The sequence below is a fragment of the Coturnix japonica genome, chromosome 2 (assembly GCF_001577835.2).
Source record: "Coturnix japonica isolate 7356 chromosome 2, Coturnix japonica 2.1, whole genome shotgun sequence".
Lineage (NCBI taxonomy): Eukaryota > Metazoa > Chordata > Aves > Galliformes > Phasianidae > Coturnix > Coturnix japonica.
Window position 1 is genome coordinate 105,604,431 of NC_029517.1, and position 27,666 is coordinate 105,632,096.

Here is a 27,666-nt window from a genome sequence, read left to right on the forward strand (position 1 = left end):
ATTCCTAGAGCCTAGAATAAAGCCTCCTTGTCAAATCTCAGTGGCAGCTATAAAACTTGTTGCCTTCAGTGGCTTTACAAGGTATTTATAAATGACTGTGCTTTTGTAAGTAATTAAACCTTAATGTGTGATTCTATTTATAGACAGAAGAAAATGTGTTGGAGAATTTTTAGTATTTATTTACAAAATCCAAACTCTTTAATAAAACTTCTAAGTTATAAAACTGAAATAAGTTTTTACTACTTTACTTTTGTCTTTGAACAAAGACTCACTGTGCAAAAACTGAGCAACCCCAATTTGCCCATGTCTGTGCAGAACCACTCACGACATCCAGAACCTCCAATTTAAGTTTTCTCCTACAGATGTTCAGTGTGGCATTGAAACAAAATATTTTATTTTATTTTTTTTAAAGGAAAAATATTTTAAATGTAAGACAACATTATTTTTATACCTGACTCTCATGGCACTTTATGTAAATAAAGTATTATATTTGTTATTTTGCTTAAGAAAGATCTACAATTTAACATAATGTGTTTCACCATAGTAAATATCTTCAATCACACTGCACAGAATGGCCCAGGTTGGAAGGGACCTCAAGGATCAGAATCTCCAACCCCCCCACCACAGGCAGGACCACCAACCTCCACATTTAATATTAGACCAGACTGCCCAGGGCCCATCCAACCTGGCCTTGAACACCTCCAGGGATGGAACATCCCAGCCTCTCTGGGCAGCCTGTTCCAGCATCTCACCACTCTCAAAGTAAAGAACATCCCTATGACATCCAACCTAAATCTTCCCTCCTTCAACTTAAACCACTTCCCCTTGTCCTGCTGTTATCTACCCTTTCAAATAAGATGCCCAGGCAGTGGAAAAGCTACCAAAAAGATTTCTAACAGCACAGAACTTATACATTCATCATTCAAATACACCAAGTGCAGGATCCCCATGTGAAGTGATAAAATCTCTGCAAAACATGAGATAGTAATAGCAATATTTTCCTTATCTCTTTACTACATTTCTTTGGTTAGGTTGTGAACAACAGAAGGAATGTTTGTGAAGTTTGAGCGTTTACTATACGTGAGCTGTATTTGTTAACAAAATGCCTGTTTCAAAACAATGTTGTATTTCAGAATATGCTGTCACATGAATTCTTTCTTAAAAAGAAAATCCCTTTACATTACTATAACAACAAACAGATGCAAAAAACAGAAACAAAATTGATATCAATTATTTTAACAGATTAATGTGAAATATAATAATCCTTGTTTCTAGACCCTAAGATGCTATTGTGAACACTTTCAAGGCCTCAGTGCTTTGCAGCGCACCCTAGAGAGGATTAAGGTCTACTCTACATCAGATATGCGTTTTACAGAAAGACGAATTTATCAGGCAGCCTAATTGTTCTCAGCTGAAGAACTCTGTGTAAAAGATCAACATCATAAAGAGCAGTTTAGTATCTTCAGTGTTCAATGGCTGCACTCTACTTGTACTTGTTGAAATAAATAGCACTCGTTGCTTTTTACCTTATCTTTATGATTTTACTTTCAATTGCCTTTGTAATAAAATATTATGAGCTTAAAAATGAAACGTACATTTTGTTTTGATACAATTGTGGCACTACTGTTAGCCCATGATGACACAAACAATGTGTATAAAATCTGTTCTGATGCACGTGAACATTTTACAACTATATGAAAACCACTTTGAAGATACTGGTCTTGACCAGCAAAGCCCTGCATTTGCCAAAGCCAGAATTACTTAGAGTCAGATTTCCACACTAGATTTTCTAGAGCAATTTAGTGAGTTGTGAAGGGGACTAATGGATTTCTCTCTGTGCGCACACTTCCCAGGAAGACACAGTTCTGCTGTTTCTTCCTTATGTCATCTCAGGTAAGGATAAGGAGAATGCGCCCCCTGACAACAGCAAAACAAAAACTCAAAACTGAATGTGAAGAAAGGAAAAATGAAGAATGAATAAAAAGATAAGGAAATTCTCCTAATATGAGGCATGAGTAACTTCATCAAAATAAAAAATGTTGGCATCCTTTCATTAAGAAAAGAACAAACCTAGACAGGGGAACATTTCTGGAGGTTAATCAAACACGGACACATCACAGACTTTGAAGCAATTTGACTCAGCATTTTCTATTCAACTTTGAATAGGCTGATATCTGGAACTACAGATCTACTTATCTACCTGTTTTAGAAACAAATCTATGTCTAAATTAAGCAAGAGATAATCTCCAGTTTTACAAATTCACATATATAACATGCAAAAGGAACGACTATTTACTTATGGAAACCGTGGGATACAGAAAAAGTGAGAGATGTTTGAAAGTGAAATAAAGTGAAAGTGTTTGAAAACCAAAGGAAATACTCTAAATACAGCTTATAAAGAAATTCCAATCGTCTTTTAAATTAAAAGAAAACCAATATGCACACACAGTGAGGAACTTGAACAGGTCCCAAACACCTGCAGCGCTATTCATGCCTGTCCAGATAGACCCGTGCCATCAAAAACACTTCCAAAAATTTAAAGTTCCTAATTATTATTTATTTATTTATTTGTCTTTGCTTTAAATAGGAAATATAACAAAAGAAAAAAAAACCCAACAAACCACAAAACTAATCTTCTAGACAAAGAACAGGAAGAAAACTGTCACGTTCTCTGGTTTACATTTATAACAGGACCCTATCTGGAGATTAGAATAGCTCCTGATCTATTGTAGTTCAGGATGTGATGTCAGAATTTAGGGGACACAGACCATTTAGGCCACAATATCTATTCACATGAACAAAAGAAAGCAAGAGAGGGAATGCAGAATACTTTCATATCCAATACTCTCTTGTATTATTCCTATTTCATGTGGAGTCATCACCCATGTAAGAGTATATCAGTTTTTCCCCACAAACCCACCCTGCTAATTTTTGTTCAAGTACAGCTGATTTCAATCACATTAGATGAACACACTAGTCTGACTGACCTTCTTGCCCTGGGGGCTACTTCTGAATTCTTAGTGAAGGTTACTTTTAAAATGCTAAACGTGACACTTAATGCACTCCGCTCACATTACATTATAATGCTTTCTATAATGATAACAAAACCACTTGGAAATTTGCTAAGAAAGTCTGAAGTTTGTATAAATATATATATATATTTAGTAAAAATAAACATGGAACATATTCATAGTCAGTGAATTAGACTTCTTACCTTGTTCTTTTATCTGACGAATTTGCTTCACAGTTTCTTTCAAGATTGCACATTTGTCAGGTTTAAAGTTAAAGTTGTCAATATCATTAAAATTCGCAAAAATCAGCTCTGCAAGTTCTTCTATGTATTTATTCTCTTGCTCACGATTGCGTTTCTCAGTGCTTCTCTTAGGGCTGAGAGAGGAGCATAAAAACATCGTATTTAATGTCAGTTCAATTGCTTTCTGGTCAAAGATGATTTAAAATGGTTTGAAAGTAATCTAACAAAAACAGAAAGAACTGCCCTCTCTCACTACAGAACTATAACACACACGTTACTCAAACAGAAAGGTTTATTCTTGAACAAGCAGAGCAGCATTAAAAAAGACATTATTTATTTTCCCCTGTAGTCATGTTTTGTTTCAAAAGAGATTTGGGATATGAAGTTCAAAACAAAGGATTAACTGGGGCAGTGGTCACATTTGAACATTTACAAGTCTGCTTCCTCACGTTGCTGAGAATCCAAGGAATACCAAAAAGTGACAGTGTGTGAGGAAATAAAACAGCTTAGAAAGTTAAATTAAACAACCCACACCCCCTGCATCTCCTTCTGTAATTACACAAGAAGGTCGTAAGAAAATAGGATAAATGAGCAGTTGCAGTTTAACAATTATCCCAGTGTTGTAAATGTAAATTTTATGAAACAGCGAAATATTTTTCAACTTCCTGGTAATGATGCACAAGAGTGGTGGCAAAAAAAAACTCTTAAGATTGCTAGGATAAGTGACTGAAGACTCTATGCAGTGATCAGCCAATAGAAGTTTCCATATAGCTAACATATGATCACACAAATTGTGTATTTTGGCACTACAGTGGATCAATAAAAACATATTATATGTATATATATTCCCACTTTCACCCTCCATCCACAACAACATAGAATTACTGAATCCATAAGTTACTATACGGTACTGATCCCTCCTAGCCAGAATGGCAATTTGGTCATTCTCTAAGGATTATGAAAAATAGGTGCTCATTTATCAATGTTTTCTTCCAGTGTCCTCAGACGTAATTGTTCTAACCTGGGTCCAAGCTGATCAGGATCCTTGCGCTTTCTTGACTCTGCCCTGGATGGGTCAGAGGTATTTTCTCCCATCCCACTCATCTTGAACACATATCAGCAACTGAAAGGAAGAAAATATGCAGGGAAAATGTTATGGTAGAAGAATTATGAGTTCCTCCATTTGTATTTCTAAGTTTCTTGTTCCATTCCCAACTCAAGTTTTTACTTTGCTCATCTATCACTTGAAATAAGAGTTTGAAAGGTACCAATAAAAATACCACGTTTATGATCCCACAAAACCCTATACAAAACTCATCCAGAATAAAATTTGCAGTGAGCAAGCAAAGCATTCTCATCTCTTTCATTGTTACCAGTTCTGTAGGAGAAGATAAGTACATTTTGTGCCTGAGTTGCTGAATTTTCAGGGCAATTTTGTAAGGCTGAATGAGGAAAGACAAAGGAAAATCCATAATGCCACACAACAAGAAAAACAACAGAATCGAAATACATGAAATGAAACATGTATCACAGCTACACGAAAAGACAACACATACAGCTTTGGTTAAAAATCAAAACACAGTGTTTACACAAGTGCATGTACAATATAGTAGAAACTGAACATCTGTCAACACTAGAGATCACTGAAGAGCTGATAAATATTTTGTACATTTAATCTAACTCGTAAGGAAAATAACCTGCCAGTCTGTCACGTGTTAAAACAAAACAGGCTCATTATAATTTGTGAGATAAACAGCCCAGGGAAATCCTGACCTGCTCCTGGCCCCTATCGTCCTGTGTACCTACAAACACATGGAAGTAGTCTATCCCAGTTTACACATTTCTCAGTAGTTAGCAATATTCCAGAGATAGAAAATGCTATGAGAAGAGCACAGGGAGATTATGTAGGTCATCAAAAAGACTGTGCAATACAGAACAAATTCACCATTTGTTCAGTTGCTGCCACATTTGCAAGTCTGACTGCAGAGAAATAACTATGAGGGCCATAACAGAGCTCGTGAGCATTTCTAGGATGTGATTCATACCATGCTAAAAGGAATGCTATAGGCACTCATCCAGGATCACTTCATGCTGGCATGAAGTGGAAATTTTGGTCAGGTATCAAAACTGATGGGTCCACCACCTCCTCCAAGCCATCATTTCTGCCAGTTCCCTTTCCTGTGCAGACTTTATCAGCCACACTGAACTTAATAAGTGAACTGATGTGAGATGGAATTGCAGTACCCTTCTCTTTTTCATTTTCTCTTTTTAGATGTTGGCATTAAAAGTGTTGGTTCACACTGTAAATCTTCATTTTCTCAAGGCACAGGCTGAGTGAATATAATGGCACAAACAGTCTGAAGGTTGACATCTAGGCAGTTCTGCAGAGATACAGTCGTGGTTGTAACTTATATACCGAAAAAGTTTTATTTATTTATTTATTAAAAAACAAAACAAAACTAAACTAAACCAGAAACAAACAAAAAACCAGAACAGTTTGAGGAGAATGTGGCACTGTTTTTCTAGATCCTAATTGGATTTCATTATAAACACAGATCAACCCTGAAACGTATAGCTCCTCATCAGCCTTGTACAGGGTTGGTACTTTTCCTTTATAACGTCTGTACATACATAAGTATAAATCCATGTATGCATATACCATCAGTCTGTTGAGAACAACCTCTTCAAAAAGATCAAGGAGGTCTGGCTCTGCAGCACTTAATGGGTGTGATTTAGCGGACAATTTGTGGAGGTAGGTGATCCTACAGGTCTTTTCCAACCTTGGTGATTCTATTTCAAGAGCAGACCTGAGCTTTCCATGAGAAGACTCGCCACAAAGAGCCAACCTGCACCTCACAGGGCATTCCCAACATCAGACCAATTATGACCCTGCATCAGGGAGCAAAGCATCCGCTGAAGCCTCCAATGCAACTTGTGACACACTCACTGCTCCTTGATAACCATGAATCTTATCTGATTTACAATCAGATGCTCACGTCAACCTTACTTACCTAAATGCAAAACTAGATGTATGCATTTGTCTGGTTGGTAAAAAGCTAAGCACTTCCATGACAATAGGTGATTGCACAAGTATGTAACAGTAGAGAACCAAGGAAGAGGAAATACACTCTTAAAGAGCGAGTGCCAAATTCCACACCTGGACAGGGCAACCCTGACTGTATTTGCAGACCAGGGGATGAGATACTGGAGAACAGCCCCATGAAAAGGGACCTGGGGGAGGTTCTTGTTGAAGGCACGTTGAATCTGAGTTAGCAGTGTGCTCCGACAGCTAGGAAAGCCAACCATAATATCAGATGCAAAAAGTTCAGCACTGCCACTGAGTGAGGGCTGTCAGGTTCTACATTGCGCTGTGCAGCCACATCTCAAGCACTGGGGTGAGGAGCGGAGGGGCAGCGCTGAGCTCTGCATCCTGGTGACAGCAGCAGGACCCCAGAGAACAGCACAGAGCTGTGTCAGGGGAGGTGGCTGGGTGTCAGGAAAAGATTGTTCACGTGTGAGTGTGATCAGGCACAGAATGGGCTCCTCAGGGCAGTGGTCACAGCACTGAGCTGCCAGAGTTCAAGGAGTGTTTGGACAACAGTCACAGTTATACGGTTTGGTTTTTGGGTGGTGCTGTGTGGAGCTGGGAGTTGTACTCACTGATCATGGTGGGTTCCTTTCAACTCGCAATACTGTATGATCGTACAAAGAAAATTGTGACAACAGTTGCACAGGAATTGTGAGGAGCCCACAGTCCCAGACTCTTAGGATGGCTTTGCTTCAAAGGCTAAAGTTTATGGTCACCACCGTGAGAAAAAAAATAATCATCAGCATGATGAAAGCTGTACATTCCAGAGATCATCTGATCTCCGAGTAAGTCTCAGATTGTGGTCTACATTTCAGAAGAAAACTGGGTTGGGGAATTCCTTCATTTCTTATGCTTCCCGAATATTACCTGAGAAATGTTGATCTGCTGAGTGCTTTTCTAAAGAAAAGCAAGCATGGAGGCTCACAAAAATCTGTTGAGCATTCCATCACATTCAGGAGGAACACCTCCCTTTAGTCCCCTTTCCTCCCTTTGGGAACATGAACAGATATCCACAGTTATTCCATCTAATCTGTTGGGCTTACTTCAAAGGGAGCTTTATTTTTGCTAGACCCCAAGTTTTGCTAGTAGCTCCACCAATATGCAGCTCAATTCTTCTCACATCCACCCATGCTGTCCTGTAGGACTTTCCAACCTCTCCAGTATCACCCTATGGAGGATACATTAAAATTGACATCCCGCTATAAACCTCTGAACTTTCATCTTTCTGTATTTAAAAGGAACAAAAGCAATACCATTATTAAGAAATTAACATCTTCTCCCCATATTAAATGCAGTCATTCCAAGCAGTTTTTACTTAATTATTTTTATTTATTTTTATTTTGTTTCTTTTTAATTATCATTTTCTTTTTAATTATCATTTTTTTAATTTGCATTTACGGGCCAATACATCTTTTTTCTCAGCATCACTGCCAGTCTGTTCTTAGAATGAGTTACCTTTTCATTTTTACTCATCATAAAGCTTTTCTGGAAATCTACCACCCACTACAATGTCTCCTGCTCTCCTTATGTCTACACTAAAAATTGCATTCAATACCTCACAGATCTCCATAAGCTCCACAGTTACTGAATGTTCGGTGTCTGTGCTCCAGAGTAGAAAACCCTGAGCTAGATGTCTTAAAACACAAACAAACACAGATAAATCTGTAGCACTGCTCTTCCATAATGGTAAATACCAACTACAACTGAGATGGAGACTCCCTCTTCGCAGAGGGATTTCAAGCCTATATTTTTAATCATGCAGAACAGCCCCCTGAGGTGATAGGCTATCAGCTTGCTGGAGCTGGATATTTATGAAGCCAAGTCAATTAATTAACTCTCGCAGTGCAGTAGGAATCTTTAAACATGTATTCAACTTATAGGTAAGTAGTTTGAACATGGCTTTATGAAGCAAGGGATAAAAGTTTGTGTCCCTTGGGCTGAGGAGGGCAGCCACTCCATCCTTCTCAGCAATGACTCTAAAAGGTTGAGCAGAGCCAAAAAGGTGAGAATCCACTCCATTACATCATTTGTCTTGAAACAAAAAACAAACAAACAAAAAACAAATCATAAAACAAGAGCAACAAAAATCAGCTATTTAAGGTTCCAGATCTATGCATGCTACCAGGTGAATACCTCTGGGAGGTCCAGTTGCCTCCACAACTTCAATAAAGCAAAAGCAAGAAACTAAGGCATCAAGGAACAACTGGATGTTGTGTTGAGGGATATGGTTTAGTGGGAGCTATTGGTAATAGGTGAACGGTTGGACTCGATGATCTTTTAGGTCTTTTCCAACCTTAGTGATTCTGTGATTTTTCAGAAAAGAGTACTTCTTGGGACATGCAGTACTACAAGAGCTGACATCTAGGAATTTTTCAAGTGAGAACGGTTAAAATCTAATTAATGTAGAATTTAAGGGACTAAACATAAAAACAAACATCTGTATGTGAAGATCAGCTAAACCACTCATGGTGATTTTAGGTGCTGTCCTACACATCCTTGAACTTTCTTGGTTCTTCATTATTAGCAATAAAACCCTGACTTTACAAATTTTGAACTTAACAGGATGACACAGGAACATTTAAGGTTCTAATCAGTCTCCCCTGTAACATGCAGAATAACTTCCCTAGACTACAAAATACAGCTTCCAAACTTGAAGACCTAGAAATTTTTCTAGGAAACATGAAAATTCAAAACTGAAGCCGCTAACAGCCACAATGACAAGTGAGAGGCTCGAAGTTTTACTCCAACAAACTTCCCCTATGGGCAACTACTTCAGATTAGAAAGTAGCATCGATCTTGTTCATCTTACACATCTTTGCGAGAATTTCCAGAAAGAAAGATAAAGAAATAGATCAGTTTAATTAATTTAGTGTTTCAGAAGAAACTAAAATGAAATATCAGCTCTACCATACATCTTCTGAAACAATCTGCAGCAAAAATGAAGAAGTGGGTAATGATTATTTAGCTTGGTATTTACTAGGAAAAGAATTAAGTCAAATTGGGAATCAGTAAGAACAAAAACAGGAGTAATCTCTGAATAGACAACAGAGAGAAGGACAAATACTTCCATTAATGAAAAAAATTATAAGATGGTGTGTCGGACAATGAATTAACGTAATATTTACTTATTTCAAAGAAGATGTTATACAAGGAGGAGTTAAAATGAACATCTTGTAGAATTAATTGTCATGTAAGATCAGAAACTCTTGTTTTTATGGTATAAAAAGATTGGAAGTTGAACTGCACTCCAAAATACAAACCTAATATCTCACTGTGGAATTAATATTTTGGCTTCACTGGCAGCAGCAGATTTTTCAACTATATATATAAATAACTGAAAACGTATTTGTGTGTAGGTGAAATCTATATTTATATATATATTTCCATTTGTGCTATCAAAAACCCTTGCAACAATAACCAAGAGCTCAACTTCTAATGCTAACTCAGATACCACTCAAGTTTCAATTCCACCGGGCATCAGTGAGGAACAACAGGGCAACGGAAAGATAAACACATTCACTGCACCACTTTTATACTAGGAAGTAGATAATTAGAAAAACAGCATTATTATTACTAAAAATACCTAAGAACTAAATCCAGGCTCAAACAGATATCCTGTTTGGGACACCTCTGTTAAGTAATTACTTACTTTGCATTTATATTAAAAAACATATATATTAAAATATTTTAAAGGTGTATTTTTACCACTCCCGCTGTATCACTGCTGCAGCAGAAAGCACCCAAAATAATGGCACATTTCAGTTTAATCTTTCCAATTGTTAAATGTAAATCACAACACAGAAAATTAACTATCATTGAGACCTATTCAGTTTCCACCAGATGTTGGGAGATTGAAAAGAGAGCCAGAAAGAGGTTTCAATTCATGTTTTTCTTGTTATCGGTAACAAAACAAGAGTTTCTGCTCTCATTGTGACAGCACATCCGCCTTCACATCCTCTACCGGCAACTGCTCTAAGTTAGAATACACAGAGAGACTTTTCAACCTGATTATGAAGCAATAGTAAACACGGTACTTCACAAGAGAATAGTCTTAATAAATGCCATCAAGAAGCATGATACACAGAGTAAACCTTCAAGCACAGATCCCCAGCATCAGTGAGTCCAGTTAATCATCCAGAGCTAATGTAGAAGATCGTGTGCATTTTTATCTCTTATCAGTGTGGGCCATCTTCCAAACAAGGCCTGTTAAACTGACAGATTTATTATAAGCCCAACAAATGCAGTTAAAGAATGAATGAGGATTACACCTTCAAAGCTGCTATTTCAATCTGAAAAGTAGCAAACAAAAGGTAACGTACCATATAGCAGGCAATCAGGTAGCAGTACCATGCTACCCTTCCAGCATACATTCAGTTAGTGTAGACACAATTGCTACACACAGAAGCAATTTATTCAAGCTATTGTTTTGGTGAGTAGTAAACAGCAAAGAAATATTCAGCTTCCCACCCCACAAAAAATTATAACTCAATGAAAATTTTGGCTAAAATTTTCTCTAACTGCCCAGTTACCAATATAAGCAGCTCATATTTCTGTGGTTAATTATAAACTGAAACATACGTCCATTATATTTTTTTTCCTATTGAGTTCTCATGATTAGAGGCTTTCGGTCTCAGTTTCAATATTACTGATGCTCCCTGTGTACCGCTAATTTTGGTAGAAGCCACAGCAAAGCTGGAAGTCACATGCAACTCGTGATTCTTCACATTTTCTCTTGCTTACACACTCTTTTTCATTCAGTGCATTCCTCAATCTGAAAATATTTAACACTGGTATATGCTGTAATTTTCAGCTCCTTTGAAGAAGGCAATAATGGTAAGCACTTGCTAGCAACTTTCCCAGGCCTGAAAAGGAAGTCATTGTCAAAGATAGGATAAGATCCTAGACCAGAGTCTATGGCCACTGTAGCCTAAGGACATCTCTTTATTTGAGAGCAGCAGCAATCCATGAGGGTGGTCTGAAATATGCTTTGATTCCCAGCATTTGCCGCTGAGCAAGTGTAAGAATCTCCCCCAGCTGAGGGAGCCCGCCTGTGCCTGCACAGCTCCTCAGGTGGCTGGGGATGCCTGGACTTCTTGGGCACTGTTGTCCCCTGCATTGAGACATTTGGCTTTGGAAATGAGTAAAAAAACAGAGATGAAAACCAAGGGAAATAAAGTGAAAAAAAAAAGATTCTGTTGTCTACTAGAATTAAACTAAGGCAAGATATCCACTTCTAAAAAGTTCAACATGGAAAACAGGGTATAGACATACTAAACCACTGTTCTTCATACACACCTTGGTGTAAGCAAGCAACATGTTCTACAGTCAGCTTCCTACCTCCATCCATAATCACACATGAAACTGGGACATACCCCAAAAGAAACAAGCCCATTCTGCCAAAATAAGCAAGATGGCCAGGACCTAAGTTGGCAGAGTTCACTTCATATTAAAAATCCCAAGTAATTTAGCCAGAAGTACGTCCTTTTGTTTTCCTGAAACTCCACCTCTACTTTCACTGTAGATGAAACTGCCTACAATCGTTGTCACTCTACACCAGTCACCATGGTACAAGGTGAAAACAGAAGACAGTTTCTGTGATGAAGGTAGTAGTAGTAAGTTGAAGTACTCAATGGTTATCCTTAGAGCGTTTGTACTAAAACCTGATCTGTGCCTGTGATTTATCTGTCCATAGCCCTTTCTATCTGAAAATAGCACTCATCACTTCAAAGATACACATTCATATGAAAGTGAGGCTATTAGAGGCAACATTAAAATGAGATTTACGGTAATATTTACTAAATGCTGCTTCATGCTTCAACTCCACACGCTAGAAGATAATTTATTAGGAAACACAACTGGGCCAATGTATAAGAGAACCAAATGCTGGCTCTAACACTTACCACTTGTATTTCTGCTCAGTCTACAGAAAATCATAACAGACTATAAACAAATGTTTAAGTGGAAGGCTCCTTCCTCAACAATATTTTTTCTCTTACTTCTGTGTAATGGCTTTAGAGTGGTGTATTAGTGACAAGAAGGCATATTCCATTTGCAGACTGAAAGCCAATAATGCTCATGAATTTTTTAGCTCAAAGACACGTCAAGATGCCACTGCAAAGACCATCTAATAAACACATTAGGCTTCAAATGGGCAGCAGCAGCTCTTTAACACATGCTCGAACAATCAAATAAATGGCTAACATTAATGTTCACTGTTACAGGCTGGTATTTAATAGGACTTTCTTTAAAATACACCTAAATCTGAAATATTAACATGATTGATTTTTTTTCTTTCCCCCCAAATACTCAAAACCACAGGTTTCTGAAACCTGCAGTTCCACTTCAGTCCTCACTAAAACCTCCCGGCTGACAGCAGCACTGTAAGATGGCTCCTATATTCTTCATTCCCATAGGTGAGGTCTCTTAATACAGCCAGTCACTGAGCTCCTTACAGATTAGCCTACGTCAGCCACCTCTAATACGCTCAGGAACAGCAAGACTGGGATTTAATAAGACAACACAGTAAAGTATCATAGGAAGAAATTATCCTTTTTACCCAACATTCAGAAGCTTTGCTCCATTTCTACATTCAAAAAAGGTCTTTTTTGACCTGCACTACCAGATGTGGTGCTATGGAAAAAAACTATTCAAGGTTCTACATCATGATTTTGAGTTTGAGATTTTACTCCTCTCATTACCAAGAACCATTTCTGATTCTTGATTCTCGATCAGAAAAGAAAGGTAGCTAAATATCACAGTAGTTTCCATTAAAGCATCACATTAAAAAGCAACGAAACTCACAAGGCCAAAACATTACACGTACTTATGTCAGTCACACTTCCAGTCTTTTGTTTGTAAATAAGGTAAATAAAGAAAGTAAAAACCAAAACAGCAAACAAAGTATTACAACTGCAAGAACATTCACTGAAAAAGGAAGGGGCAAAATTCTTACATAGGACTCTGGTTTGATATATTTTTTTCCTTACACTTCACCCCTATTAATAATTTTATTTAACAAACTGTTTTGGAAGCACAGTATTTGAATCTTTGTGAATGCTACATAAATTAAGCAAACCTAACAACAAAGGAAATGTTATAGGAAACCTGTTTAAATTGCCTTCACTTCAATGTGAAGGCACTACTGCAGCAGTCAGTCGAGCTTGTTTAGACTCCTGCTGAATCCTTTCTGCCAATCTTAGTTTCAAAACGTATCTGTCCACTTAGATTTCCATGCCAACATCGCCCCCCAAAAACAATCAAGTAGTAAAGGAGGGAAAAAAATGAAAAGGAAAAGATTAAAACTATGGCTCTCTCACAAATTTAAGCCACTGCATGAAAATTCAAACCCAGGAACATTTTTGCTGACTCACAAATATTACTAATATTACTGATGTGCACGTATGCATTACTTATACTACCAGCAGCTCATACATACAGTTTGGTGTGATTTTGATGATTATCTTAATGGTGAGAAAAACTTGATGACAAAGGCATTTATGCATCTCCACGTCACATGGATGCCTATATTAGGATTTAACTCAAGATACCTGTCAAATACCAGCCTGTTTACTTTAGATAAATTCATTCCATTAAAGGTAGAAAGTGAAAAGCAGAAGCTGAGACAGAGACATTTCCGTATTAGTTGTACAGGATAGTATATAAAATTATCCAACCCATTATATTGAAATCTGAGCTCTATCTCTTATCAATCTCAAATTCAGTGACTTCACATAGCAGTCCTCCCAGTCACTGGGATCAGCTTAGCATCTCTGCATGGCTACATCACTCTAGAGCTGTCAATCAGATACATACAACAAAAGCTTGCACTGGAGCTTCAGCAAGAGATGCTTATTCTGCAGCCCACAATTCACAGCTCTAATCTGCTCATCCAAATCATGTTTCTTCAGTCCCAGAGTTGATTCTTTACTGAAAATACATAATCTTACTGAAATTTTCACTGCAGTTTAAGAAGTCCAGATCTATGCATAACTGCTTGTGCCGGATCAAAAATTAAATTCATAGCTCTGACTTGCAATTAGCTGAAGCAGTAGAGTTTGCCTTGGTCTTCTACCCCACCACTTGCTACTAGGAAGCACTAGGATGAAACTTCAGGTCATTCTTGGCCTGAATGCCAAGGTGCTAAATACAAAAATATTTATTGAGATGCTCTAATAAGCGTGCATTTAGTTGCACAATGTATAAGAACATATGAAATTAACAGTTGACCAAATTCAAATGCATCCATATTCAATTCAAATATATTTTTGTCCTCAGCTGCACAAATACACATAGATGCAAGAACAGCTGCCTATGAAGTATATATGACTTTGTGTCTGAACATGGGCCTGGGCCCCTTGCTGTGGATGTCCCTGCTTGGGGCAGTGCTGGACCAGTTGGACCCACAGGTCCCTTTCTCACCTCAGCCCTCCTATGGTTAGGTGGTGCCCTTTGCCCATGCAGCTGGAGCCCATATGAGGTTCAGAGCTCTGCAGCACTTCTTTAAATTAGATATCTAGTACAGCCAATATGTGATTGGCTCGGCTTCTGCCTTTGAAATACATTTAAAGCAAGAAAATTCAGTGTCCTTCACAGCAGAAGGTGGCTTTGCTTGCCTCAGCCCTGATCCCAGGCAGTGCTCTGGTGATAGAAGCAGTCCCAGTTGGCACTGCCATGGGAAGCAACTGCTTGGCTTCAGACCCATGCCCTGTCCTGTATCTATGTGGGCAGGTAAATCCTTTAGCCAGGGGCTTCCCAAATCCCACCCACAGCAGTATCCCCCCGCTTACAATGGAGCAGCAGCATAAGAGTTTGGAATTCATTCTTTTTTAATTATTTAAAGAATAATCTTGTTAATATGTACTTTAAAAGAGCATTCTAAATTGACTGCATATGCAGTATTTGAGTGCATATACTTGTATCAGCTGCCTACACACAGAAGTACATTTTCGGTTTTTTTAGCATGTTCAACTCTGGTCAATACATTGAGAGCACTAACTGTGCCCATTGTTATTGGGTACAGGAATCCAAACTAATAAACCAAGTAATGTCAGAGCCACGTGGAAGTGTCTTGTAAACATTTATTAAGTTTTAGATTAAAAATAAAACTTGATAAAAAGTTAAACTTTCAGCAGCAGTCTGCACACCCTAAGTGGGTATGTTCTCAATAGACATCTAAGTTAATCACTCATCTGTGATCATGATTAACTATCACTAATGGCTTCACATTTCGTGTCTCTATTAGACTTCATTTGTATATTTCTATTTGTTTCAATGAAATACAGAAACCAGCAATAACAGAAAAAGAAAAATTAACTGTCATCATTAAGCATCTAAGAAAACATAACTCATGAAAACCTATTTGCTTTTGTTAGTCAGCTGTAAGGAGTTGTAAGAAGCAAAACCTTGTGGACACAAGCTTTGTATCCGCACTATATATAAAGGAATGCAGCCTGTGTCCAAATAAAACCTACATAAGAACAGCTGCATGAGTCAAATGAAAGAGACTAAAATTTATTTAATGGCTTGTCTGTTATGGAAGCTTGCAGCAGTATGGGGTAAAAGTGCAAAACAACTGCAGAACGACACTTCTCTCTGTTTCAGACATTTGGAGGGTCAATAGCGCTGATAGCTGTGATATTCCACCTCCCTCCTCCAAACATATCCTTCAGGGGTGCGTTTACCCGTTAGTCCACAGACACACCTTCAGCCTCCCCAGCGCTACAGGCAAAACCCTGCGAGCCACGGCTCCTTCAACAACAGAGATCACATTATGGAAAAAAACGTAGAGTTCTAAGGGGGCATATTATGACTCAATTGAAATAAATCAGAATTTTATCACCGACTGCAGTGAAGCTTGGATTTTCCTCGTAGCCTACTAAAGGAAGATGTCAAACTGTTATTTCGCTCTTTTGTAGGACATAAATCACTCCACAGGCCTGTCACAACTGCGCTGGTATCCCGCAGCCCAAGGAAAACAAGGTTCTCTGCTATTAAATCTAGTTGTTCATCACCGTCCATTTCATTCTCTTTGTAAAATAAACTGAAATTAATTTGCAGTAACGTTGAAACCATTTACAGTAAAGAAGAATCACAACTGCTATGAAAGAATAAGTGTATATTCCATGTATTTTAAATTTTGGAATATAACCAAAGCAAGCAAGAAACACCCACTACATTTATAGAAGCAGTAGATCAGAAGGCTGCAATGCACAGCCCTGAAGCGAAAAGCACCTCATATTTACAACCGGTTGGACTGAAACAGGAAAAAACATCAGGAAAAGTAACAAAAATAATTTTATTATCATGGAGTTCTAACAGAAATTTCTTATTGGCATCCTTTATTACAGTTGCTTAATCACAACAGCCTATGCTATCAGGAATGAGAAAACAGAGCACTACAGTGTCTTACAGTTTGGGGACAGCGTGCAGTGTGGATGGTGAAGGTGAGGAGTACGACTTGAAGACCCAAAGATCTATCTGCAAACAATAATTCTTTGGTTCCACTCAGGCACACTCCCAGACCTGTTGGAACCAAGCAGGTACAAGCAAGAAAATCAAGCTAGGAATCCAGCAGGCTGACCTGACAGGTACACAGCTGACAGTTCTGTTCTCATCCTACACTCTTCTAAGTCAGCCTGGCTCACAGACCTGCCCTCAGTCCTCAGCTAAGCTTCATCTTTATAACGACAGGGCCAGTCTGCACTAAGAAATTCTTTCAATTTATTAACAATGCAGATTCTAATCAACAAGGCTGTTTTCACATGTCCTCATCCCTCCTCCCCACCCCCATTACTAATGTAAATAAATAAAATGGTGCTGCAATAAAATAACCAGTGATCTGACCTCATTGTGGCATCTGTTATTAAATACTGTGGTTAGACCTCTGGAGTGAAATGCCGTTTTCAAACTGGTCACCCAGTTCTGATTTACCAATGTTTGTCGTTGTTGTTGTTTTTTTTTCTTATAACATGGTATATTTTGCAATGCATTCTCTCCTTCCTTATACAAGAATTTTACCTTACAGAGATGACAAATGAGCTGGAGAAAGAAAAAGAAGGGAAAGAAAAAAGACAGCAACATCTTTTGATTATTACTAGTAACCTTTTTTGACTATGTAACCTCCTTGACTATGTGAGCATTATTTTGAAGCGTGGGCAAAGGATAAAATAAAATTCCTTGGATTTCAAAGATAGTGATCAGTGTTCTATATATGCCATGTACCATGTTTGAAGAATTACTTATGAAAGGAATTACTGTAACTTCTGAGTTTTGTGAGAACAGAAAGCCATTTGAAAAGGACAGTCTATGCAAAAAGTTGGTTTTACTCATAAATTTCCCCCTTAATATCTCTAACAAAGCATCGGGAAAATAGAAACAATCGTACAGACAGCTGAAATCTGTATGTTTACAAAACCTAGGTGCAACCATTTCAGTGAGAGCCCCTTGGCACCCACTGCCTTGTGGGATCTCCCCCAGAGAAATGAAGGAACGCAGCACAGCACAACACGGTAGGCTGGGGAAGCTGCACTGCCCTTGCAGACTCCACATTGGCTGGAGGGAAGGCACAAGGCTACCAGCCTGGCTCAAAGGCTCTGCAGGCCATGGGCCTGCGCTCCGCCATGCCGCGTCCTGCACTTCATGTCCCCAGCAGAGCGGAGAGGACAAGCAAATAAATAGCGCTGGCTTGTTTACCTTTCTGTCTCTGTCCTCGCAGCATGAAGTAAAGTAGCTTCAAACACACTCTCCATTACTCTGGAAAGCATAATATTTTCCTTCCCTTTCCTATCTCAAAGTAGCATGAGTTTTTCAAAGTCCTAAATAAAATAAACTATGGCATTTCCTGTCGGCATTTAATTAATTATTAAAAGGATCTTACACGTGATAGTCACCAGCACCACTGCAACGCGTATCCAGGAAAACATACGCTCAGGTGGCTGCCCAAGCACTGCAGCAATGACCTGTTCTACCCGGCTTTGCGAGACGGCCCTTTGCTTAGGGCACAAAACTGTGCAGAAGTCAGAATCAGTGCTCTGGTACATATCGTTTTATCACTTTTTGTGGTGCAGGATCACTGTTGCTGTTACACAGGCGAAGCACAATGCTGGGCTTAATGCTGTGTGCGACAAGGAAATAAAACAAACAAGCTTCAAGAACTTCCCGGGCAGGGGAAGCGGCTCACTGCCTTCCCTTACTGAGAGTAACTGCCTCACACTTATGGGGGATATCATTATTAAATTCATCTGCAATATTAAGCGTTGCCCTCCCAAGGTTAAAAGAAAAGTAAATACTGCCAAGATAGCCAATGACATCAACACGCACAGCCATGAGATAAATACGAGGTCTGAAGATTAACTGAATGTCATTATGTTTGCAGGACCACAGACTAGTAAAGAAAACTATAAAGATTAGAGAATCGAGAAAGTTATGCAACAACGGCTAATGTTTCCATGTGTTTTGTCTACTTAAGCTCGTGGTCAGAAAGAGAAAGCTTTAAAGCAAAAATTTCTCAATCTGACTTCCTCTGTACTTTTTCATGTGCATAGAAATTACTGAATGCTGAATTGTAATTACTGCAATGAAAAAGGCACTCGTGGGCTCCACCTCCTCTCGACGGTGGGAAAATACAGACGGGTTTGTGTATTATTCTGGATGCCAGAAAACTTGCTTACAAAAATATTTCCTGCGCACTAAGATATATTTAGCCACATAAACCCATAAAACTGTCACATGCAATCACAAGTACACCTGTAGCCTTTAAAAGGGGGGAAACTACAGTCACTGGAGAATCAATTTTACATTATTTCTTTACATTTGCTACTTAGAAACAGTATCTTTATCTCCCTTGCTCGAGACGAAATGAGCAGTTCCTCCCTCTCCCCAGAATAACCCCCACCCCCAGTGGAACCCAGAAAGCCCCGACGCACCCAGGGCACACAGACGTGCAGGAAGAGAGCAGCAACGGCAATGAAGTCACGGCACTTCGGTAACACACCTTGTTGTCTTCCAGCCCTTGCAGCTCAAGGCAGATCCCACTAGCTTTTCTGCGTCTTCAGATCAAGATGTACATAAATCCCCCATCCACCACGCTTGCTTTTTATTAAAAATTGAAAAAAGAAAAAAAAGAAAAACAGCGAAGAATATATGTATATATAAAAGGCAATTACCAGAAAATTTACAGCCTTAAAAATATCAGCTCTCCATTATCCCAAAGCAGTGTTATGTCTCGATGTAAACCAAAGCACATGCTGAGCGAGGACGTGCGCACACAGCAGCTTATCATCTCTGTCATCTGCTTCTAATGACAGCTGACAAACTGGCTGCGCTAATCCTTCCCTAACTGCTGATCAGAGAGATCCCCCTTTGACAATCCAGCATGGTGGAGTACTCGAAAATTCCTCCTGCTTCTGTTCTGTTGCTGCTCTAAAAAGCAGTTTCCTTTTCATTGAGATAATGCCTTTTCTGCAGTCACGTGGCGCCGGGCTACATGAGCAGCGCTTTATGATAATCGCAAAGCAACTCCCTCCCTCCGACCTGAGCTTCCCAGGGTACGGCTCCTGAGGAAACCCGAACCCGGAACACTTGGAATCCTTTTATATCCTCCTCCATTGACAAGCAGATCGGGCTGCTGATGTGGAGGACGAATGCACGCGCCCTCTCTACTTCTTGCACCAAAACTACTTAACAAATACGTTTCTAGGCACCGCCTTTGTTGGGGCACACACAGAGGCCATAAATATGTCATATGGGACTAAAGTGAATATTAAGCTCGCTTAGTACAAAAAATCTGGCATGCTAGATTTACTCTTTTTCCCTCTAACTTACTCTTTTGCCTGTAATTTGAGTTCTGCTGCAATACTCTCCTCCTAGCAACATCCTATAGCTTAACTCCTCCCAGCTCTAAGCTCTCATAAAATCGCAAAAAAAGTACAGATATAACCTCCACGATATATCCTCCAGCTGGACTGCTTCCTTTTCATGTTGTTGTTGTTTTTGTGGAAGGGGTGGTCAGTTTGGGGTTTTTTCTTTTTCTTTTTTTTTGCCATAACATCATTTATCTTGCTTTAACTCAATACCCTGACAAGCGACTTAAGCATTACTTTATGCTCCGCCCAACGAAGAAACCCATCTAAGCTTCATCAGCTTCTGATTTCCCATTCCTTCTGACACAGAGCACCTGGTCTCAGGTTGGTTTGCATTCAACTGCTTGCAAGGTTTCCTGCTTGTAAAAGGCAAAGTATCTATACAGCAGACAAAAGCACACACAGAGACATCTGACAGCTCAGACCAGCAGCCTCCCATCTGCTACTTCTGTGCTGGGTTTTGCAAACTGTTAAAAAAACCTCTGGATGAGGAATCTTAAAGGAATTTTCAAGCCCACAAACAACTTCTGCAGCTTTGCACCTACTCTTTTCAGTTCTTAATAAGGAAACAATTCTCTTTCTACCTACATCATCTCCCATTATCCCATATTATTCTCCTTAAATACAAAACTGGTCATAAACTTATGGTTTCTCCAAACACTGAGAAGGTTAGTGTTGGAGACTGTGGTTGTACTTGTTAGAGAATAAGGTAGATGTCATGAGGAAATAATGATTATCCTGAGCACTTCGGCTTCTCCCCATCATCTTCTCAGATTATTCCTCTCTCCAAGGACAGCTCAAGGCTTTGAAGAAACCCTGATCCAGGACTGACCAAACTGAAGGGCAACTTTTCTGGGGCACAGGAGCTGAAAATGGAATGAGATCCCTCTCCACGGTGGACTACATAAAACCTATATTCACCAAACATATACATGTGCACAATAAACCTAATATGAACCTTTTTAGTTCTTTCTTAGGATATCTTTATAACTCAAAATGCCGCAATCTAAAAGGTAAGTAAATGTTACTTATGTTACAAAATGTTACTTTGAGTTCCATTTAACAACAGAACAACAAAAAAGAACACCAAAACAGTTAGCAAATGTGTGGAAAACTGAAGATTACACAGACACTTGATATTCAAGAAAATTAATTAGTAGACAAACTAAGCAAGATGAGCTTTCTAAAGGACATACACAAAATACTTAAGAAGTATAACCTAAGAAAACCATAAAAAGTGGGAGCGTACCAGTCAGGATATCAGGGAAGAAATTCTACTGCTAATATTTGCAGGAAACCTAACATAAAAATTGAAAGCCAACACAATACAGTGAGCCTGAACACAGCAATGATCACATTAGGGAAGTAACTTCATGTAAATAAAAAGAACAGAAAAGGCTCACTATAGTCATGCAGTATGAATTAAAGACTGAAAGAAGTACACAGACGTTAGGAAAAAGATTGCTTACAGAACAACTGAGTATAGATAAAATGAACAGAGAATAGGGAGTACAGCACTGTGGTACAGAGACTGATTCTAGACAAAACAAAAAAGAAGCAGCAAGTGAAAAATACTCCTATTAGAAAACGCCAGTCTGTGTATAAATAAGGAAACATGCAGCTGAGAATGAGGAAAGGCTCTTGGTTTTATCAACCAGTGAATAAACACTTTCAGTGGAAAACTCTGAATCCGTGTCTCCTTTTCAACACAGTTTCACAGGAATTAATCCAACAAATGGTTTGGGATTGAGCAGGTGACCTTTAAAACAAATTCTGGCACCACAGATTTCTCGTATAAGACAAACATTTTATACAGCAGTAGCTGTTCAGCTGAAGTTTTCGCCAGGAAATATATTTCATTAATGCTGTGCTTTGTTTGTCCAAACACAAGTGGTTTTGCAGCACACACAGAAAAGCTGTTCTTTCACTAAAACATTCACAGTTTCTACGTTAACAAAGTAAAATAATTGAAACTGAGACGGAAAAAACTGATTCCGTTATGTGCATTTTATAAAAGTTTTCTTGACCTTGTGTTCTTTTTTCTTCCCTCTGCAGAGATGAGAATGCACCATGACAGGGCCGGGCCTGCTGCTCACCCTCACCCCAACACACCTTCACTGAGACAAGGCCTGGCAAAGCAGCCCCCAGAGCCTCAAGGCATTTCAGTCTATTCTCTCAGCGACTGTGCCTCATCCTGGAGAATCCAGTCCCACCTCCATCAGCCCTTTGGTGCTGTCCTGCAGTGCACCGAATGAGGTGCAGTCATTGCTGTTACAGGGACAGCAGCTGTTTGCACTGCAGAAGAGTAAGACACTTGAAAATGCGCTGGAAAGATGACAGAGCTGACTCTGGGCTTTATTCGAGTCAAGAGGCCACTGACTTTTAGGAGAGCTGACTAGCCTGTGTCAAGTGCTGTTTGTGAGAAAGGCTGGGAGGGCAAAGACCTCCACCAGCACAGAAAAGGAGAAGCGGAGATGCCGAGGCCTGACTTCCAGGAAAGGAAGCATAGTGCACATGTTACAGCTCAGGAGTAAAGATGGTGCAATGATTTTTCATGTGTTAACTTTCCATAAATGCAGAAGCAAACATACGGCTTTCAAATATCAGATCATAAAGTTCCTCTGTGTGAACACTAACACAAATGTTAGGATTTTCAAGTCAGAAATGGAAACTTTCGACTTAGATGTCAACGACATAAAAATTTCACCATTGCAGGAACTCCTAATCCACCACTACCAGAGCACAAAGTAGATTTTCCTTTTACCAACTGAGCTAAAATAAAGAGGGTTTGAGAGAGAAAATGTAGTTTTTTTGACCTCTGCACCTTCTCCTGAGAGACAACGAACACCACCAACTCCTGCTGGAATCATATTGATTGCATTTCCACTGGGATTTTTAGCGCCTGCCATTTCTGACAAGTGTCTGTATTATCAGCACTTATACCTACAGTAGCACACTGCTAAAGTACTTTCAGATTTCTGCCCATATGAGAACTGCGAGAAGGCAGGAACCTCCTTCTCTCTTAATAACTCGGATACAAGTAACTTCTCCTAGCAGTATGAAAACATTCATGCTTTTTGATTGCAGCTCTCATAACTTTATAACTGTGCATACAGCACCCAGAGTGTGCAAGTTTCTGCAGTATATGACTGGAGAACCCAAATATTGTGCCATGTGCTATATAAAACAATTAAGTTCTGCATGGACATGTCTGTTGGCAATGATACTATTTTTTAAATACAAGTGTGATGACTCCTACTTACGTCCTTTTTGAGTGAGTAATGATTTTTTTTTTAATTTAATTTTTATTAATCTCTGCTGCTCCAACACTTTACCTTTATTTAAGAAGGCATATGAAAGACCAATAAATAAATAAATAAATAAATAAATAAATGGTCTGTCCTGGCTCAGGACATGTTTCTCCACTTCTACATTAACAAAGGGCTGGATCCTCTGCCTTGAGGCTCTTGCCAGTGCTCTCCATGGGTTACACACAGAGGGCTGCTCTCTGATGGCTGGGTCTCACCCCGCAGAGATGCAAGCTCAAGGCAGCAGATTGCTTCCACTGACGTCAAAAACACATGAGAGGAACTCAACACAGGAAGCTGAGCAAGCAGAGAAAACCAGAACGAGAATGGAAATACTACAGAAGGGAAGTAAATAGGTTGTATTAATATGATATGTTATATACGTAGTAACACTATCATCCCTTCTTAGGAAGAAAGTTATTACTATATATATATTTTTAAAGAAATGATTTAACACTAAAAATGTGGCTTTCAGTGAGCATATTTTCATATCACAGCTCAATATCTTTATTTCAAGAAATCAAAAGTTGTCTCATCGCAGAACAGAAATACTCATGGAGGAAAGATTTCTGATAATAAGAGCGTCACTAAAGCCATAGACTAACATGGGGTAAGATTCAACGAGTGGAATTTTAAGTTAGGCAGTAGTTACACGATAGTCAGACTAGCAAATGTTTACTTTTAATAGTGGAACAAAATCATTCTATTTCATCCAAGGATAAGGTAGGTTTCCTTTGATGTAGTCTCAGCTGGAGACAAATCCATCTCTAAATGGCATCCTATGGCTCAATCGAGGTAGAGGATAAAGGAAGAAATCATTTGGTGAAATGTTACGGTCTCTGGTAACCAGACAGGACAGTACTGCATTACATTCCACCTGGCCATAAAAGCAGTGCTGTGTGAACTCAGCAAGACTTGATATACTGCCTGTGGTTTTACTTGTAATAGAAAGTTGCTGTTGTGTTTAATGCAAGTGGGACCTCTACCTTTAGTTCAAGATACAGCAAATTACTCTACCATGCCTAGTGATGAATACACGGTTTTCTGTGCCTAGACTTCTTTCCAAAGAGAGAACTAACATGTCCCACTAAGACAAAAAATCTTCTGTCCTGTCTCTGCTCAGTAGTCTTTTTCTAGCCACCAGAGGCACGAAGACATTGCTGTGCACTTGGACAGCCAGTTCCTGTAAGTGGCAAGAAGGAAACATAGAGGGACTGTATCTTGCGGACCCCAGAATTCTGGGACTGCATGACCCTCTAAGGGACCTCATCGAAGAAGGGAGACTACCAGAATAACTGGCCTCACGTGAGAAACTGGAATGCTGGGACAGCTGCTTACTGCAAATTTGAGAATAAATCATGAGCTAACTCAACGCTTCAGCATCCGCTCAAGCTAAACCTTACGAACACGTCAGAAAGTGCTGTGTCAGTGTAAAAGATGAAAAGCAAACAGTGAAGAACAGTAAACACCAAGGACCGACCTCTTGTCTTAATCATTTGGAATTCAGTACGCAGTAACAGTAGCGTTACTAGAAAAGGGCCAAACCAAATTTTGGTATAAAGCCAGACTCCTAAGTAACCAGAACATTCAGTGGATGATACAGAATGGTGCAGAAGAGAAACAAAAGAAATATTGTTTTTCTATCAAAAATTTAATTGTTCTGGTGGTAACTTCTCTTTTTATCAGCAGAATTGTGGGAAAAGAGAGATACCTGTTTGACTGAACCCAAACACAAATATTGCTAAAAGTTACTGAGACAGATAACAATATTTGATGAATGAACTGAGAGCCAAAACCTGCAACCTTAATGAGTGAAACAAAAGTGAAAGGAGAAGTATCAGTAGCTGGAATTTATTTCAGCGGCAAATAATTCAATAATCAAATATGGAATAAAATCAACTTGAGGACAATTTCTAAACGGCTGAGGCTGATGTGACGAAATTGAAATGTAACTGAAATATTATGAAAATTCAAGATCTTCCCGACTTTTACAAATTATGAGAGCAAAACAGGAAAAAACGACCTTATGGTAATATATCAGCAATTGCTGTTGAAGGATATTCAGAATATTTAAAGCCATGACAGATTTGTGTTCAGCAGAAGCACGACTTCTCTCTCACAACACTGCAGGTTTTCTACTAGTGTCAGAATAAACAAATGTGTCTAAAGAAACATAATGATCATTTTATACGAATAAAGGACTAAATGTAGGTATGCAAGTAATTATTCACAGTAGGAATGAAACACAAAAGTCTAAGAGAGACCTAATTTTGAACAAAAATGTTACACAATCTCAATAACCTCAGTGTTTATAGTTGAATATTTAAGTCTTTGATAAGAAAGGAAGCATGTCAGGACTTGGGCCTATTGCTGACTCTAAGAGAAAAGTTCAACACAACAAGCTATAAAAATAGAAATATAGTTCTCAACTTGTTTTCTCTGAGTTTTCAGTAAAATTGACTGCAGAGGATGTACATATGCATGACAGAAGGGAAAGGCTCAGGAACAGCATACAGCTCAATCATTTTCATCTGATATATTTAGAACCTGTAGATAACACTGTAACATTCTGATAACTGCTACACATATACATCAGTGTTATATTATACTTCACAATTTACAGGACTATTTCTTGAAATCTCACGGATCACTCTTAATAATAAGATTTCTATATACATGTTTTCAAAAATATGAGGTTCCTAAAACCTCACCTTTTCAAGACTTCAAGTTAGTAATGTAACAATAACTCCTCTGATATAAACCATTTGTCTTGAACTGCCAGAGTATCTCTTTGACAAGAGACCAACCAAGACATCCTTTCACCCATTCAGCAACTTATTACAGAATGCCTGGGGAGTTGGAATAGATCTTTATGATCATCTAGTTCCAGAGCCTCTGCTGTGGGCAGAGTTGCTACCCACTACAGCAGGTTGCCCAGAGCTCCATCCAACCTGGCCTTGAATGCCTCCAAGGTTGGGGCATCCACAGTTTCTATGGGCAGCTTGTTCTTGGCCAGTACTACATGGAAAATAGGTGGGATATGAGACATTTCAAGACAAACAGGCCTCACTGAGAAGATTTTGCTGGCAGTTTTAACAGCAGCAGAAGGACAGAGACAATCTCTAAAATAATTGCAATGTCATGTTTCATATTTCATTTACATGTTTCAAAAGCCATAATTTCAACCAGGAGCCAAAAGATAATCAAAGAAACTGCCAGAGAACTGATGTGCTCTGTGCTTCCACGCTACCTCCTCTGGAGGAGCAGGATGCCGTGCAGGTCTGCATCCAACATCTAGAGAATTATTGCTGCCCTTACAAAACTTAGTTTGGCAAAACCAAAATTCATGAATGGTCATTTGTTCTCTCAGAGAAAAGGCTAACAGGTGTGGACAGAATATAGCTTAAATGAACTAAGGCCATTAACAGATATTAAAAGGAGTATTACACTCCAATGGGAGTAATTCTCTTCATGAATGTGTTTGACATGCTGATGTTACCACTGAAAGACTTAAGTTAAAGTATTACAGGGCAGTTGAAGGGCTTTTCTTTTTCTTTGCTTGAGATAGGCATTTTTTCCAAAGCTTTTTCATTTTTAAATCCTACACAAGAGTGAGTAATGACTCCCCAGAACTATAATCCCTCACAGATCTGTAAGCAAAGATACCCCAAACAAAAGAAATATATATATGTAGATAGATAGTCTACACCAGAACGCCACCACAAACACCACCACTTTAGAAAGAAGCCCGTAGATGGTAAACTATATATGTATCTGTCACCATAGGCCAAGAGCAGCAATTTCTGACGTCACCTTCCTGAAGACTTTGGATTCAATATCATTCTGAATATACTAGCTATATAGGCTTATACTAGATGGCACTGAGAAGAGATAAATGTGAGAACACTTTTTGACAGGAGCAAGAAGGGAGAGCCTCCAGTGGAAGCAATGAGTGATGCACTGGGAATTAAGTAACAGTGTCAATTAAATCGCCTCAATTTTAGAAAGCCAGGCAATCTCATGATTGCAGCTCCTAGATGTGAAAGGTTTTTTTCTTCTTCTACTGAAGCAGGGATTTGCTTCAGTCGTGATGGCAATATCATACCCAGAGTTTAGATATTTCATAATACAAGGAGAAAACACAGCAAAGGGAAGGGT

General features: G+C 38.9%; 1 protein-coding gene across 1 annotated transcript in view; it reads right to left on the reverse strand.

Moving 5' to 3' along the window:
- The window catches only part of NCOA2 (nuclear receptor coactivator 2), a gene marked incomplete at its 5' end in the record, with an annotated part of 73,736 nt that extends 69,370 nt beyond the window's left edge, over window positions 1-4,366 (reverse strand). Inside the window, 2 exon segments of the mRNA NM_001323218.1 lie at window positions 3,215-3,387; window positions 4,275-4,366. Coding sequence (NP_001310147.1) covers window positions 3,215-3,387; window positions 4,275-4,357 — 256 coding nt within the window.
- Window positions 4,367-27,666: the final 23,300 nt, after the last annotated feature.